At 40.3% G+C, this 12326-nt stretch overlaps 1 protein-coding gene across 1 annotated transcript in view; it reads left to right on the top strand.

Annotated features, from left to right (window-relative positions):
- Positions 1 to 9161, top strand: part of trim35-27 (tripartite motif containing 35-27) — a gene marked incomplete at both ends in the record, with an annotated part of 9931 nt that extends 770 nt beyond the window's left edge. The window contains 5 exons of the mRNA XM_081383475.1: positions 880 to 975; positions 1380 to 1610; positions 2651 to 2673; positions 2762 to 2880; positions 8578 to 9161. Coding sequence (XP_081239601.1) covers positions 880 to 975; positions 1380 to 1610; positions 2651 to 2673; positions 2762 to 2880; positions 8578 to 9161 — 1053 coding nt within the window. The remainder of the gene's footprint in view (positions 1 to 879; positions 976 to 1379; positions 1611 to 2650; positions 2674 to 2761; positions 2881 to 8577) is intronic.
- Positions 9162 to 12326: the final 3165 nt, after the last annotated feature.

Here is a 12326-nt window from a genome sequence, read left to right as displayed (position 1 = left end):
AATTTTGGGTGAGGATTGAATTTTTGTGAAAAATATTTTTTTATTACATTTCCAGGTCCTTTAACTTTGTTTGAATCAAAGTATTTAAATAATGTGAAAATCAATATAAATTGATTGCCACAGATCTATCTATCTATCTATCTATCTATCTATCTATCTATCTATCTATCTATCTATCTATCTATCTATCTATCTATCTATCTATCTATCTATCTGTCTATCTGTCTGTCTATCTGTCTGTCTGTCTGTCTGTCTGTCTGTCGTTCTTTCTATCGTTCTTTCTATCGTTCTTTCTTTCTATCTATCTATCCATCTATCTATCTATCTATCTATCTATCTGTCTGTCTGTCTGTCTGTCTGTCTGTCTGTCTGTTGTTCTTTCTATCGTTCTTTCTATCTTTCTATCTATCTATCTATCTATCTATCTATCTATCTATCTATCTATCTATCTATCTATCTATCTATCTATCTATCTATCTATCTATCTATCTATCTATCTATCTATCTATCTATCTATCTATCTATTGCACTATCGTTCTATCTATCGTTCTATCTATCGTTCTCTACCCCTAATCATGCATCCATATATATATATATATATATATACATATATATATATATATAATTTTTTTTCATCCATCCATCCATATCCATATCCATATATCTATATCCCGATCCATCCCATCCGTACTGTGTTGCCTTTCTACATATTAGTATGATATAGATCAGATTAAGAAGTTAAATTTGAGAGATGTTGATCTATAAAAGCTTGACTAAAAGCCTAATGTTCTCTACACAGAGAGATCCTGCAGCCAAGCCACAGATAAAGCAATCTTCTGATATACATTATATAATATCACTCTAATTTCAACTTTTCAGGAGGTGCTCAGAACAAGACTGAAGCCTTTACTAGAGAAGCTCAAACTGTTAAAATCAGAGAAATTCACCTGTAATCAAAGAGCAAAACACATCAAGGTAAAATCAAGTCACACATCCTTCATATAACAACCATTACTAGTTAAACTGTTATTCGGTTTACAGTGTTTTTATTAAATACAAATTATGTTTTGCAATTAAGAGGCTGATTATCTGTATATAGCAGTGTTTAACCTTATTTATAGATAAATATGTATATATGATCCTTCATTAAACAGTACAAAGCTAAAGAAAAAACAAGGTTTTATGTAAAATTACAGTTATAAACGGTAATACAGGTATTTTTATGAGATGTTTATTTTCCGTTATTTTAGTTTGTAGTAAAAGTTGTAGTTAGTTGTAGTCTTTTTTAGCAACCCCAGCTGCCAGAAAATTACCGTTTTTTTTTACAGGATTTGTTTTTTTACAGTACTGGAAACAATTACATGTTTACTGTGTTCCAGAACCAAGCCAAGCAAACAGAGGCACATATAAAGGAGGAGTTTGAGCATCTTCATCAGTTTCTGCGTGATGAAGAAGTGTCCAGGATAACTGCTCTGAGAGAGGAAGAGGAGCAGAAGAGGAAGGTGTTGGAGGAGCAGATGAAGAGGATCAACGCTCAACTCTCGTCTCTGGAAGAAAGAACGAGGATCGCTGAGGAGGAGATCGAGTCCAACAACATCTCATTCCTGCTGGTAAACACAATTACTTATCATACTTTCTGACCAGATTTATTAAAATAATGTCTGGAGGGGGTGGACACTACAAGTTTGATTAAACCATCAAAATATGAAATATATTTTGAATATGAGTGAAGAACAAAACACTAAACTTGGTTAAGGCTAATACCTGACAAAATTATTTGGCAAAAATTGACAGATTTCAGCTACATGTTATAAAAAGATAAATAAAAAGACAAAAACAAACAAAAAGCATACAAAGACTTCAACATATTCTTTTATTAATATTTCATTGGTTCTCTCTTGTTTTTGCATGTTCATAATTTCTCTGTAGCCTGGACAAAAAAAAAACATGTCTGCACAATTTGAATTATTTAAATAGTTTTTAAATATTTTAAAAAATGTATCAAAAATACAGTAAAAACAGTAAAATTGTGAAATATTATTATAATGTAAATAAGCTGTTTTCTATGTGAATATCTAGTAAAGTGTAATTTATTCCTGTGATCAAAGCTGAATTTTCAGCATCATTACTCCAGTCTTCAGTGTCACATGATCCTTCAGAAATCACTCTAATATGATGATCAAGAAACATTTATGATTATTATCAATGTTGAAAACAGTTGTGCTGATTCATATTTCTGTGGAAACCATGATGCACATTTTTTTTAGGATTCTTTGATGAATAGAAAGTTCTGAAGAACAGCATTTATTTGAAATGGAAATATTTACTGTACACTAAAAAGTTAGGATTGTAGAGCCCTAAGGTTCTTCTTAAATAACCACATGCTTCTTTCAGGTTATTTATATTTTTTACTGATAAAGTATGTTTACGAGCTGATTAATCAAAATTAATACATTTTTTAATAAGACCCCTAAAAGATTCTTTATGAAGCGCCTGATGGAACCCTTTAAGAGCTGATCTTTGTAAATAGAGCCATTACCATTAAGCAATTTATAATAATTATAAACCTTTATTGATTTTAATCATGAGATATGTTTTTTGATTATAATATCTGTTTGTCATTTCCATGGTCGTGCAAATCCGATTAAAGAAGTACAAAGGCTGTCCTGACAGGTGAGTGAAATACCCCGTGTTTGAAGCCTCTCTGCTGGGATTGTGAGTTAGCATCAGGACCAGTACTGATTCAGGGATGTTTTCCCAGTCCTCAGAGCACCAGTCTGTGTCCAGAGAAGCTTCCGCAAGTGCAGATCGATGTGGCAAAGCATCTGGGAAATCTGAAGTTTGGAGTATGGCAGAAAATGAGGGCTGCCGCTCAATACAGTGAGTCTCATGACTGAAATATGACTTACAAATATCTAAACGTTCTAAAATCAAGTTACGGTAACACTTTATTTTACATTGTCCTTGTTACATATACATGTACTTACCATAGTAATAACAGTAAATTATGTATAATTACATGCAACTAACCCTCAACCAAACCCTAATCCTACCCTAACCCTATAGTAAGTACATGTAGTTGCTTAATATTACTCAGTACTTAAATATATAATTACACTGTAACAATGACACCTTAAAATAAAGTGTGACCCAAGATACATTTACTGGAGAAGCTAAATGACTTGAATATTATGACATGACTGTGATATTAAGTGTGAAAAATGTATAAAGTGAGTTTAAGCTTAAAACGGGAGAAAATGGGGTCACAATCTTGTTTTCCCTTTTCACAATCTTTTCTTGGCAGATATTTGTTCTTATTTTAAGCATAACCTTTTTAATGTCTTTTTGATTACAGTTTTTAGTAACTGGGTAGAAATTAGAAAACTTAAACACTCAAAATTCATCCTGTGAAAACGGTTTTGAAATTGGACATCGCGTTATTATGAAAACGGTATGAAACATTTTAGCGGCTCAATGTTTGTGATATCAACTTTAAATTTGGAGCACGACTTGGTGAAACATATGGCTTTGATTCTATAGCAGTTTTAGAGTCCAAATTATTTTATAAAATACATATTTAAAAAATTGTAAAATAATATTTTTTGTAAGATAGATATATATATATATATATATATATATATATATATATATATATATATATATATATATATATATATAATTTTTTTTTATATATAAATTCCGTCAATGGCGGGGAAGCATTGTCTCATAAATCATTTAATTATTAATTCAATCAAATTTAATTCACATTTATTTGTTTAGCGCTTTTCACAATGCATATAGTTTCAAAGCAGCTTTACAGAAAATGCATGAGTCTACATTACAATTTCGATAATCATGTGCATTTGATCTGATATAAACTGGAGTATAAGGTTATGAGATGCATTATATGAATGCTAGGCTAAAGAGATGCGTCTTTAATCTAGATTTAACCTGGGAGAGTAAGTCTGAGCCCTGAACATTATCAGGAAGACTATTCCAGAGTTTAGGAGCCAAATGTGAAAATGCTCTCCCTCCGTTAGTGGACTTAGATATTACTATCAAAAGCCCAGAGTTTTGTGATCTTAAAGAGTGTGATGGATTGTAAGACAGTAGAAGATCAGTTAAATACACAGGATCTGATGCATTATAAGTCAGTAGCAATCCTTTATAATTGACACAGAACTTAATAAGTAACCAGATGATAAAATTGATGTTATATGATCATATTTTGACCTGGTAAGAACTCTAGCAGCTGCATTTTGGACTAGTTGTATCTTGTTTACTTTGGATGAAAGGCATGACAGTAATCTAGTGTAGAGGTCATGACTGCATGAACTAACTGTTCTGCATCATAAAACAGATAACATGCAAATCTTTGCAAAGATAACACAAACTCTTTTAGGAATTCATCATAGTGCCCTGGAGGTGTAAACACGCTGGCCAAAGCAAGACATAGTAGGGATTGTTTTTCTTTTACATTTAGCACACGCACTTCAAACAAGTTAAACCTGTGTCCTGTTTTCTGAGTAACATTAAAAATATATCTATAGATAGTCACAACACCGCTGCCACAACCAATCAGACAGTCTTGGATCTGGGCCGACACTGTGTTGCTGTCTGTTACAAACACGAGACCCAAAAATGAAGATTCTGTCAGTAATTACTCTCCCTCATGTTGTTCCAACCCCGTAAGACTTTCGTTCATCTTCAGAACACAAATTAAGATATTTTTGATTCAATCTGAGAGCTGTCTCACTCCTCCATAGGCTTCTCTGTTATTGAAACTTGCCGGCCCAGAAAGTTTGTAAAGACATTGTTAAAATAGTCCAAGTGACTACAGTGGCTCAACCTTAAAGGGATGGTTCGGAGTAAAATCAACCTAGGGTCCTTTGCACCATGACCTCGAGCCAAACAGTACAAATAGATTCTGTACTCATAAAACGAGGCATTGGAAAGTTTGTAAGTACATCAGGAGTTTATTTAAATAACACTTGCCTGATGGCTAATGCTACCGCTAACCCGGACGTCGACATCACTTCACTGAGTTGAGAAAAGCACGTAAAAGTCCTGACAGAAAGCGATGCATAAGGATGTAGTGAAATGAAGAGTTGCACAGAAGAAAATGAAGAGTTGTCGTTATTTTTTGTTGTTTTTTTGCATACAAAAAGTATTCTCGTCGCTTGATAAACTTAAGGTTGAGTCACTTGGACTATTTTAACGATGTCTTTACTAACTTTCTGGGCCAGCAAGTTTCAATAACAGAGAAGCCTATGGAGGAGTGAGACAGCTCTCAGATTTCATCAGAAATATCTTAATTTGTGTTCTGAAGATGAACGAAAGTCTTACGGGGTTGGAACAACATGAGGTAGAGTAATTACTGACAGAATCTTCATTTTTGGGTGAACTAAACCTTTAAGTCAGGTTTCAGTCAGGCAGAGAACATCAAAACTACTATCTGTGATCATTTAATTTACAATAACCACTTGAGGTGTGAGCAATCTAATGTTTATGAGCCCTAGCTTTATAAATTATTTTTGTTCACTGATTTTGAGATTTTATGGTTTAATCACGATCAGATTTTTTTTAGATCCTATAGATTTATTGTTTGACCTCACTAATCGAGGAATAAACACAGTCTCTATAGAACAAAGACTGTGATTTGAAGTTTTACTAGTCGTTATGTCATAAATGATGGAAAATTCTGTCAATGGCGGGGTGTCACGATTAGCCACGGACTCCGTGAGTGATTACGGACTCCATTTCCCATCATGCATCTCCCTGGACTGATTACACCATACACCTGCACTGCACTGATTACACACACACTTGCACCTCATGTTCAAACACTCATTTAAGCCACACTCACACAACACTCGGGGCGAAGTCTTGTTTTGCTGCTGCGAACATTTCCAAGCGTTTTCCATGTGTTTACCTGCCTGTTGTGACCTTGTCTGCTTCTGATCTTCTGCTTGGTTCCTGTATCCTGTTTGTTTGCTTCCTGCCCTGATATCCTGCCTGTTTGTTGAAATCCTGCGTCTCCGTCAGGGGAATCGGCCGATTGAGAAGTATGTCGAAGAGTTTATTGAACTGGCACATCTCACCTCAATAAACACAGAATACCTTTTTTCGGGGAGGACTATCTGAACCGCTCAGTTCATTCATGCCCTTGCATGATCCTCATGGGACTTTAGAGCACTATATTGACCTGGCCCTTTTGTTGAGCGGCTCATCGTTTACTGTGGGCATGGTAGAGGAGGAGCTCCGTGAACCCACAGTATCCCCTCAGCCTGAACTTCACGTCAGCCCGGCCGAGCCTGAGACTGTTCACGTCACGTCTGTCAAGCCAGAGACTGTTCACGTCACGTATGCCGAGCTAGTGTCTCCAGACAAGATGGCCGCCGCCGAGCCAGTGTCTCCGGACAAGATGGCCGCCGCCGAGCCAGTGTCTCCGGACAAGATGGTCGCAGCCGAACTGTCTGTTCCTGTTCCCGAGCCGGTGTCTGTTCCTGTTCCCGGGCCGATGCCTGTTCCTGAGCAGAATCCCATAGCTGCTCTTAAGAAAATTTTGGGGAGGGGCAGTGTGTCCCTTGACAGGACCATGGAGGCCGCGCTGCCATGGCCACCCGAACTGTCTGGTCCGCCCTGGCCACCCGAACTGTCTGGTCCACCCTGGCCCCCTGAACTGTCTGGTCCACCCTGGCCCCCTGAACTGTCTGGTCCGCCCTGGCCCCTGAACTGTCTGGTCCGCCCTGGCCCCCTGAACTGTCTGGTCCGCCCTGGCCCCCTGAACTGTCTGGCCCGGCCCTGGCCCCCTGAACTGTCTGGTCCGCCCTGGCCCCCTGAACTGTCTGGCCCGGCCCTGGCCCCCTGAACTGTCTGGTCTGCCCTGGCCCCCTGAACTGTCTGGTCCGCCCTGGCCCCCTAAACTGTCTGGTCCACCCAGGCCCCCTGAACTGTCTGGTCCGCCCAGGCCCCCTGAACTGTCTGGCCCGGCCCAGGCCCCCTGAACCGTCTGGCCCGGCCCTGGCCCCCTGAACTGTCTGGTCCGCCCAGGCCCCCTGAACTGTCTGGCCCGGCCCAGGCCCCCTGAACCGTCTGGCCCGGCCCTGGCCCCCTGAACTGTCTGGTCCGCCCAGGCCCCCTGAACTGTATGGCCCGGCCCTGGCCCCCTGAACTGTCTGGTCCGCCCAGGCCCCCTGAACTGTCTGGTCCGCCCTGGCCACCCGAACTGTCTGGTCCACCCTGGCCCCCTGAACTGTCTGGTCCGCCCTGGCCCCCTGAACTGTCTGGCCCGGCCCTGGCCCCCTGAACTGTCTGGTCTGCCCTGGCCCCCTGAACTGTCTGGTCCGCCCTGGCCCCCTGAACTGTCTGGTCCACCCAGGCCCCCTGAACTGCCTGGCCCGGCCCTGGCCCCCTGAACTGTCTGGTCTGCCCTGGCCCCCTGAACTGTCTGGTCCGCCCTGGCCCCCTGAACTGCCTGGTCCGCCCTGGCCTCCTGAACTGTCTGGTCCGCCCTGGCCTCCTGAACTGTCTGGTCCGCCCTGGCCTCCTGAACTGTCTGGTCCGCCCTGGCCCCCTGAACTGCCTGGCCCGGCCCTGGCCCCCTGAACTGTCTGGTCCACCCTGGCCCCCTGAACTGCCTGGCCCGGCCCTGGCCCCCTGAACTGTCTGGTCCACCCAGGCCCCCTGAACTGCCTGGCCCGGCCCTGGCCCCCTGAACTGTCTGGTCCACCCAGGCCCCCTGAACTGCCTGGCCCGGCCCTGGCCCCCTGAACTGTCTGGTCTGCCCTGGCCCCCTGAACTGCCTGGCCCGGCCCTGGCCCCCTGAACTGTCTGGTCTGCCCTGGCCCCCTGAACTGTCTGGTCCGCCCTGGCCCCCTGAACTGCCTGGTCCGCCCTGGCCTCCTGAACTGTCTGGTCCGCCCTGGCCCCCTGAACTGCCTGGCCCGGCCCTGGCCCCCTGAACTGTCTGGTCCACCCTGGCCTCCTGAACTGTCTGGTCCACCCTGGCCTCCTGAACTGTCTGGTCCGCCCTGGCCCCCTGAACTGTCTGGTCCGCCCTTGGTCCGCCTCCCACCAGGACCTTGTGGGTGGTTTTTGTTTTGTTTTGTTGAGCGTCTGGAAGCCGTTCTTAAAGGGGGGGCTCTGTCACGATTAGCCACGCACTCCCTGGGTGATGGGTACTCCCTGGTACGGACTCCATTTCCCATCATGCATCTCCCTGGACTGATTACACCATACACCTGCACCTCATGTTCAAACACTCATTTAAGCCACACTCACACAACACTTGGGGCGAAGTCTTGTTTTGCTGCTGCGAACTTTCCAAGCGTTTTCCATGTGTTTACCTGCCTGTTGTGACCTTGTCTGTTCCTGATCTTCTGCCTGGTTTCTGTATCTTGCCTGTTTGTTGACCATGATTTTGCCTGATCTTCTCTGCTGTGTTTTTTCTGGTGTATGACCCTTGCCTGGTCACTACTTTGTTTAATAAAGACAAGCTGCACTTGGATCTGAATGACTCCTATGCTTCGTTACACGGGGAAGCGTTAATAAACAAACATCTTTTTTCCTCTATAGTTCCTGTGGTCCTCGACCCCAACACTGCTCACCCGTGTCTCCAGCTCTCCGACGATCTGAGCGATGTGAGCTTTGGTCAGTGGAGTCAACAGGCTCTTGGATTCACGGAGAAACACGAGGGCTATACGAGCGTCCTGGGCTCTGAAGGATTCAGCTCTGGGAATCACTGCTGGGACATCGAGGTCGGTGAAAACACCACCTGGGCTTTAGGAGTGATTTCAGAGTCTGCCATCGAGACACGAGACAATCCTCCCAGTTCTGGCCTGTGGCGCATCGGCTTCCACAACGGGAAGTACGGACAAGGCCTTTCAGGGGAGTTTCTGACGCCGTTCACTGTGAAACACAAGGTCAAGATCATCAGAGTCCAGCTGGACTGGGATGGAGGAAAGCTATCATTCTTCGACTCTCTCACTGACGCTCATCTCCATTCCTTCAAGCACAGCTTCAGTGAGAGAGTGTTTCCGTACTTCTGTAATGCGTGTCCATCTCAAGTGCTGCGCATCTTGCCGGTGGAAATATCTGTCGCAGGACATAAACTGTCCACACTAAACCAGTGTGATGGAGAGCAAGCAGAACTACGGTAGTAAAAGCCCTGCTCAGTTTCAGTGAGGTTTGGGTTTCACTTTATTTTGATGGTCCCTTTAACTCATTCTGTCGACTATAAGGGGCTGTTTACACCTGGCCACTTCATGCGTTTTCTCAGATCGGATAGCTATCTGATTTATCAAAACGATTCCATTTACTCCTGGTGACATAAATGTGTTTTTGCAAAACGGATATAAATCCGGTCTTAAATTCCCGCGCTATATGCAGATTTAATGGAGTGCACGTCACCGAAAGCAACAGTTATGAGCGGCATTTTATTGATCATCAGCTAAAATTTCTAAATCAAAGACCACAATAAGAGAGAGCGGCAACAGCCCTGGTAAGCTCATTTCGGTTCTTTACTTTTAATGATTGTGTGTTAAGCGTCTGCGACTTACTTTCACTGTGATTTGCGATAGTTTGCACGTTGGCTGAATAGATGCTCATCTTCTCATCTGCGGTGATGCGTGTTGCATTTAGCGCCATCATATCTGGCTATAACATGACATTATAACCTATAACACGCTCTCACACGTTTATTGTTTAGCATTTTTGGGAAATTTAAAATTTACATATGTGACCCTGGATGACAAAACCAGTCACATGGGTCAATTTTTTGAAATTGAGATTTATACATCATCCGAAAGCTGAATAAATATGCTTTCCATTGATGTATGGTTTGTTAGGATATGACAATATTGGCCGAGATACAACTATTTGAAAATCTGGAATCTGAGGGTGCAAAAAAATCTAAACATTGAGAAAATCTCCTTTAAAGTTGTTCATTTATGTTCACGATTGTGCAACATTCACTCACAAAAATACATGCTTTATATATTTACAGTAGGAAATTGACAAAATATCTTCATGGGACATGATCTTTCCTTAATGTCCTAATGATTTTTGGCATAAAAGAAAAATCGATAATTTTGACCCATACAATGTATTGTTGGCTATTGCCACAAATACCCGTGCGACTCGTGACTGGATTTGTGATCCAGGGACACATATGTGGTTTCAACAACCATATGCATTTATATTTGTCCAGTTTCGTCTGGAAAGCGTCCTCCACCTGAAGTGGTTTGAGCGATCGGATTCAAATCCGTCGCAAATGCGTTTCGGAGGGCGTTTACACCTGGTCTTTTCACGATTGGATGAAGTGAAGTGTAGTGGCCAGGTGTAAACAGCCCCTAAGTAACGCTGCACTACATGTGAACTAACACTCATAAGAGTATTAGCAGAGTATTATTAGACTTGTAGGGTTAGAATAAGTTGTAGTTGCAAAGTTACTTTTAGTCAACAGAATGTTCAAAAGGGACCATCAAAATAAAGTTTTACCCGGGTTTTATAGAGCTTTAGGGGTCTTAGCTCAATTTTAGAGAACACTTGGTAACACTTTATTTTACAGTGTCATTGTTACATATTTTACACGTAGTTAATAACTATAAATTGTGGTTGCTGTTAAAAATGTAGTTGATTATTATTACTCTGTACTTTAATGTATAATTACAGTGTAACAATGACACCTTAAAATAAAGTGTAATGAACGCTTAATGCTCAAAAGGAGAAATTGCTTAAATAATTGCATAATACTTTCATGTTTAACATGTTATTTAAGTTTTTTTCTAATGATAAAGTATGTTTATGAGCTGTTTCATTAATAAAATTAAATGAAATAAATGAAAATTAACAATTAATTAAAACAAAATGAATGAAACGATTCCATGATGGAACCCCTGAAAGGTTCTATATATGAAGCGCCTGACGGAATCCTTTAAGGTTCCATTTAGAATCTTCTCTTCTAAGAGTGTCGGAGAAAAAATCATTTTAAAAATGGAGAAAATGAATGGGAATTTTGCAGAACCGAAAGCAACTTACTGTGAATGTGCAAAATAACTTAATTGAATATATACATATAATTGCACCTCCCAAATCTACTTTGATCAGATTTGTGTGTGTGTGTGTGTGTCCTAAATGTAATTATTTTAAATATTGATGTTTAACTGGAGTATTTTGGGGGGTTGCGTGACAAACTGTCCTGTCCTTTATGCCTGTAATTATGAGCTCTGTCGAACCCTTCACACGAAAACACGCCTTGCTCTGTCTGAAAGAGCACATTCTTCTGTTCAATTCCATAATTCTTTATTCTCTATATTATTATAAATATTACATATTACTTGAATGATGCAAATAAGGAAGTAATGAAATTAAAAATATGTTTTTTGTGTGATGTGTAGTATTTTCTTCTTATGATGCCTTCTCTTATAGTGTACATCTGTTTTGTCACCAAGCGGTTGGTTAAAAAGTGTGTGTGTGTGTATATATATATATATATATATATATATATATATATATATATATATATATATATATATATATGAAGACTCTAAGTGCTATCTGTTCAATAATTTCACATAAATGGCAATGCAAATTACCTATTAATTGTCATTTAAGTGAAATTACTTAACTTAAATATACAAGCTTTATAAAAATGATCATTCTAGAAGAAAATTTCAGATGGCACTTAGAGGCTTTTGCATCTGAACTCCTCATATATATATATATATATATATATATATATATATATATATATATATATATATATATATATATATATATATATATATATATATATATATATACACACACACACATCCACACATCCATAAACACACACACACACACACACACACAATTAAACGATTTCCAATAGTGTCTCCAATAATTTAGCTTTTGCTATTACATTATATAATACATATTCAAGAATTGAAAACCATTTAGTAATAAATATTAAGCAATGAAGCAAATATTAAGCAATAATATTATTACTTTAGGGTGTGCTCTTCTTTGAGATACACTCAGTTCTCAAATTCAATTCAATATTATGATCAGGTGTTTTAATGTTAATATTTAATGGTAGGCTAATACATTAAATTGGCACATATGAATTATTGAATTATTAGGCAGAGGGAAAGCAAAGGAAGGCAGGTAGTGTAAACATGTTATACAGTTTGACCATCAGCCGTTCCATGCACTTTTGATGACAAGCACTTTTTTCAGCACTAGATTTGCATGCACTGGATTCCCATTTTATCTTTAAATGTCCTTGCGCTTTTTTTAATGTGTGTGCCAGTGTACGAGCTGATCTCATGCCAACTGCTTTA

This window comes from Scardinius erythrophthalmus, assembly GCF_964197995.2.
Source record: "Scardinius erythrophthalmus genome assembly, chromosome: 13".
In the NCBI taxonomy this organism is placed as follows: domain Eukaryota; kingdom Metazoa; phylum Chordata; class Actinopteri; order Cypriniformes; family Leuciscidae; genus Scardinius; species Scardinius erythrophthalmus.
This window is presented reverse-complemented; position numbering and strand designations above follow the sequence as displayed.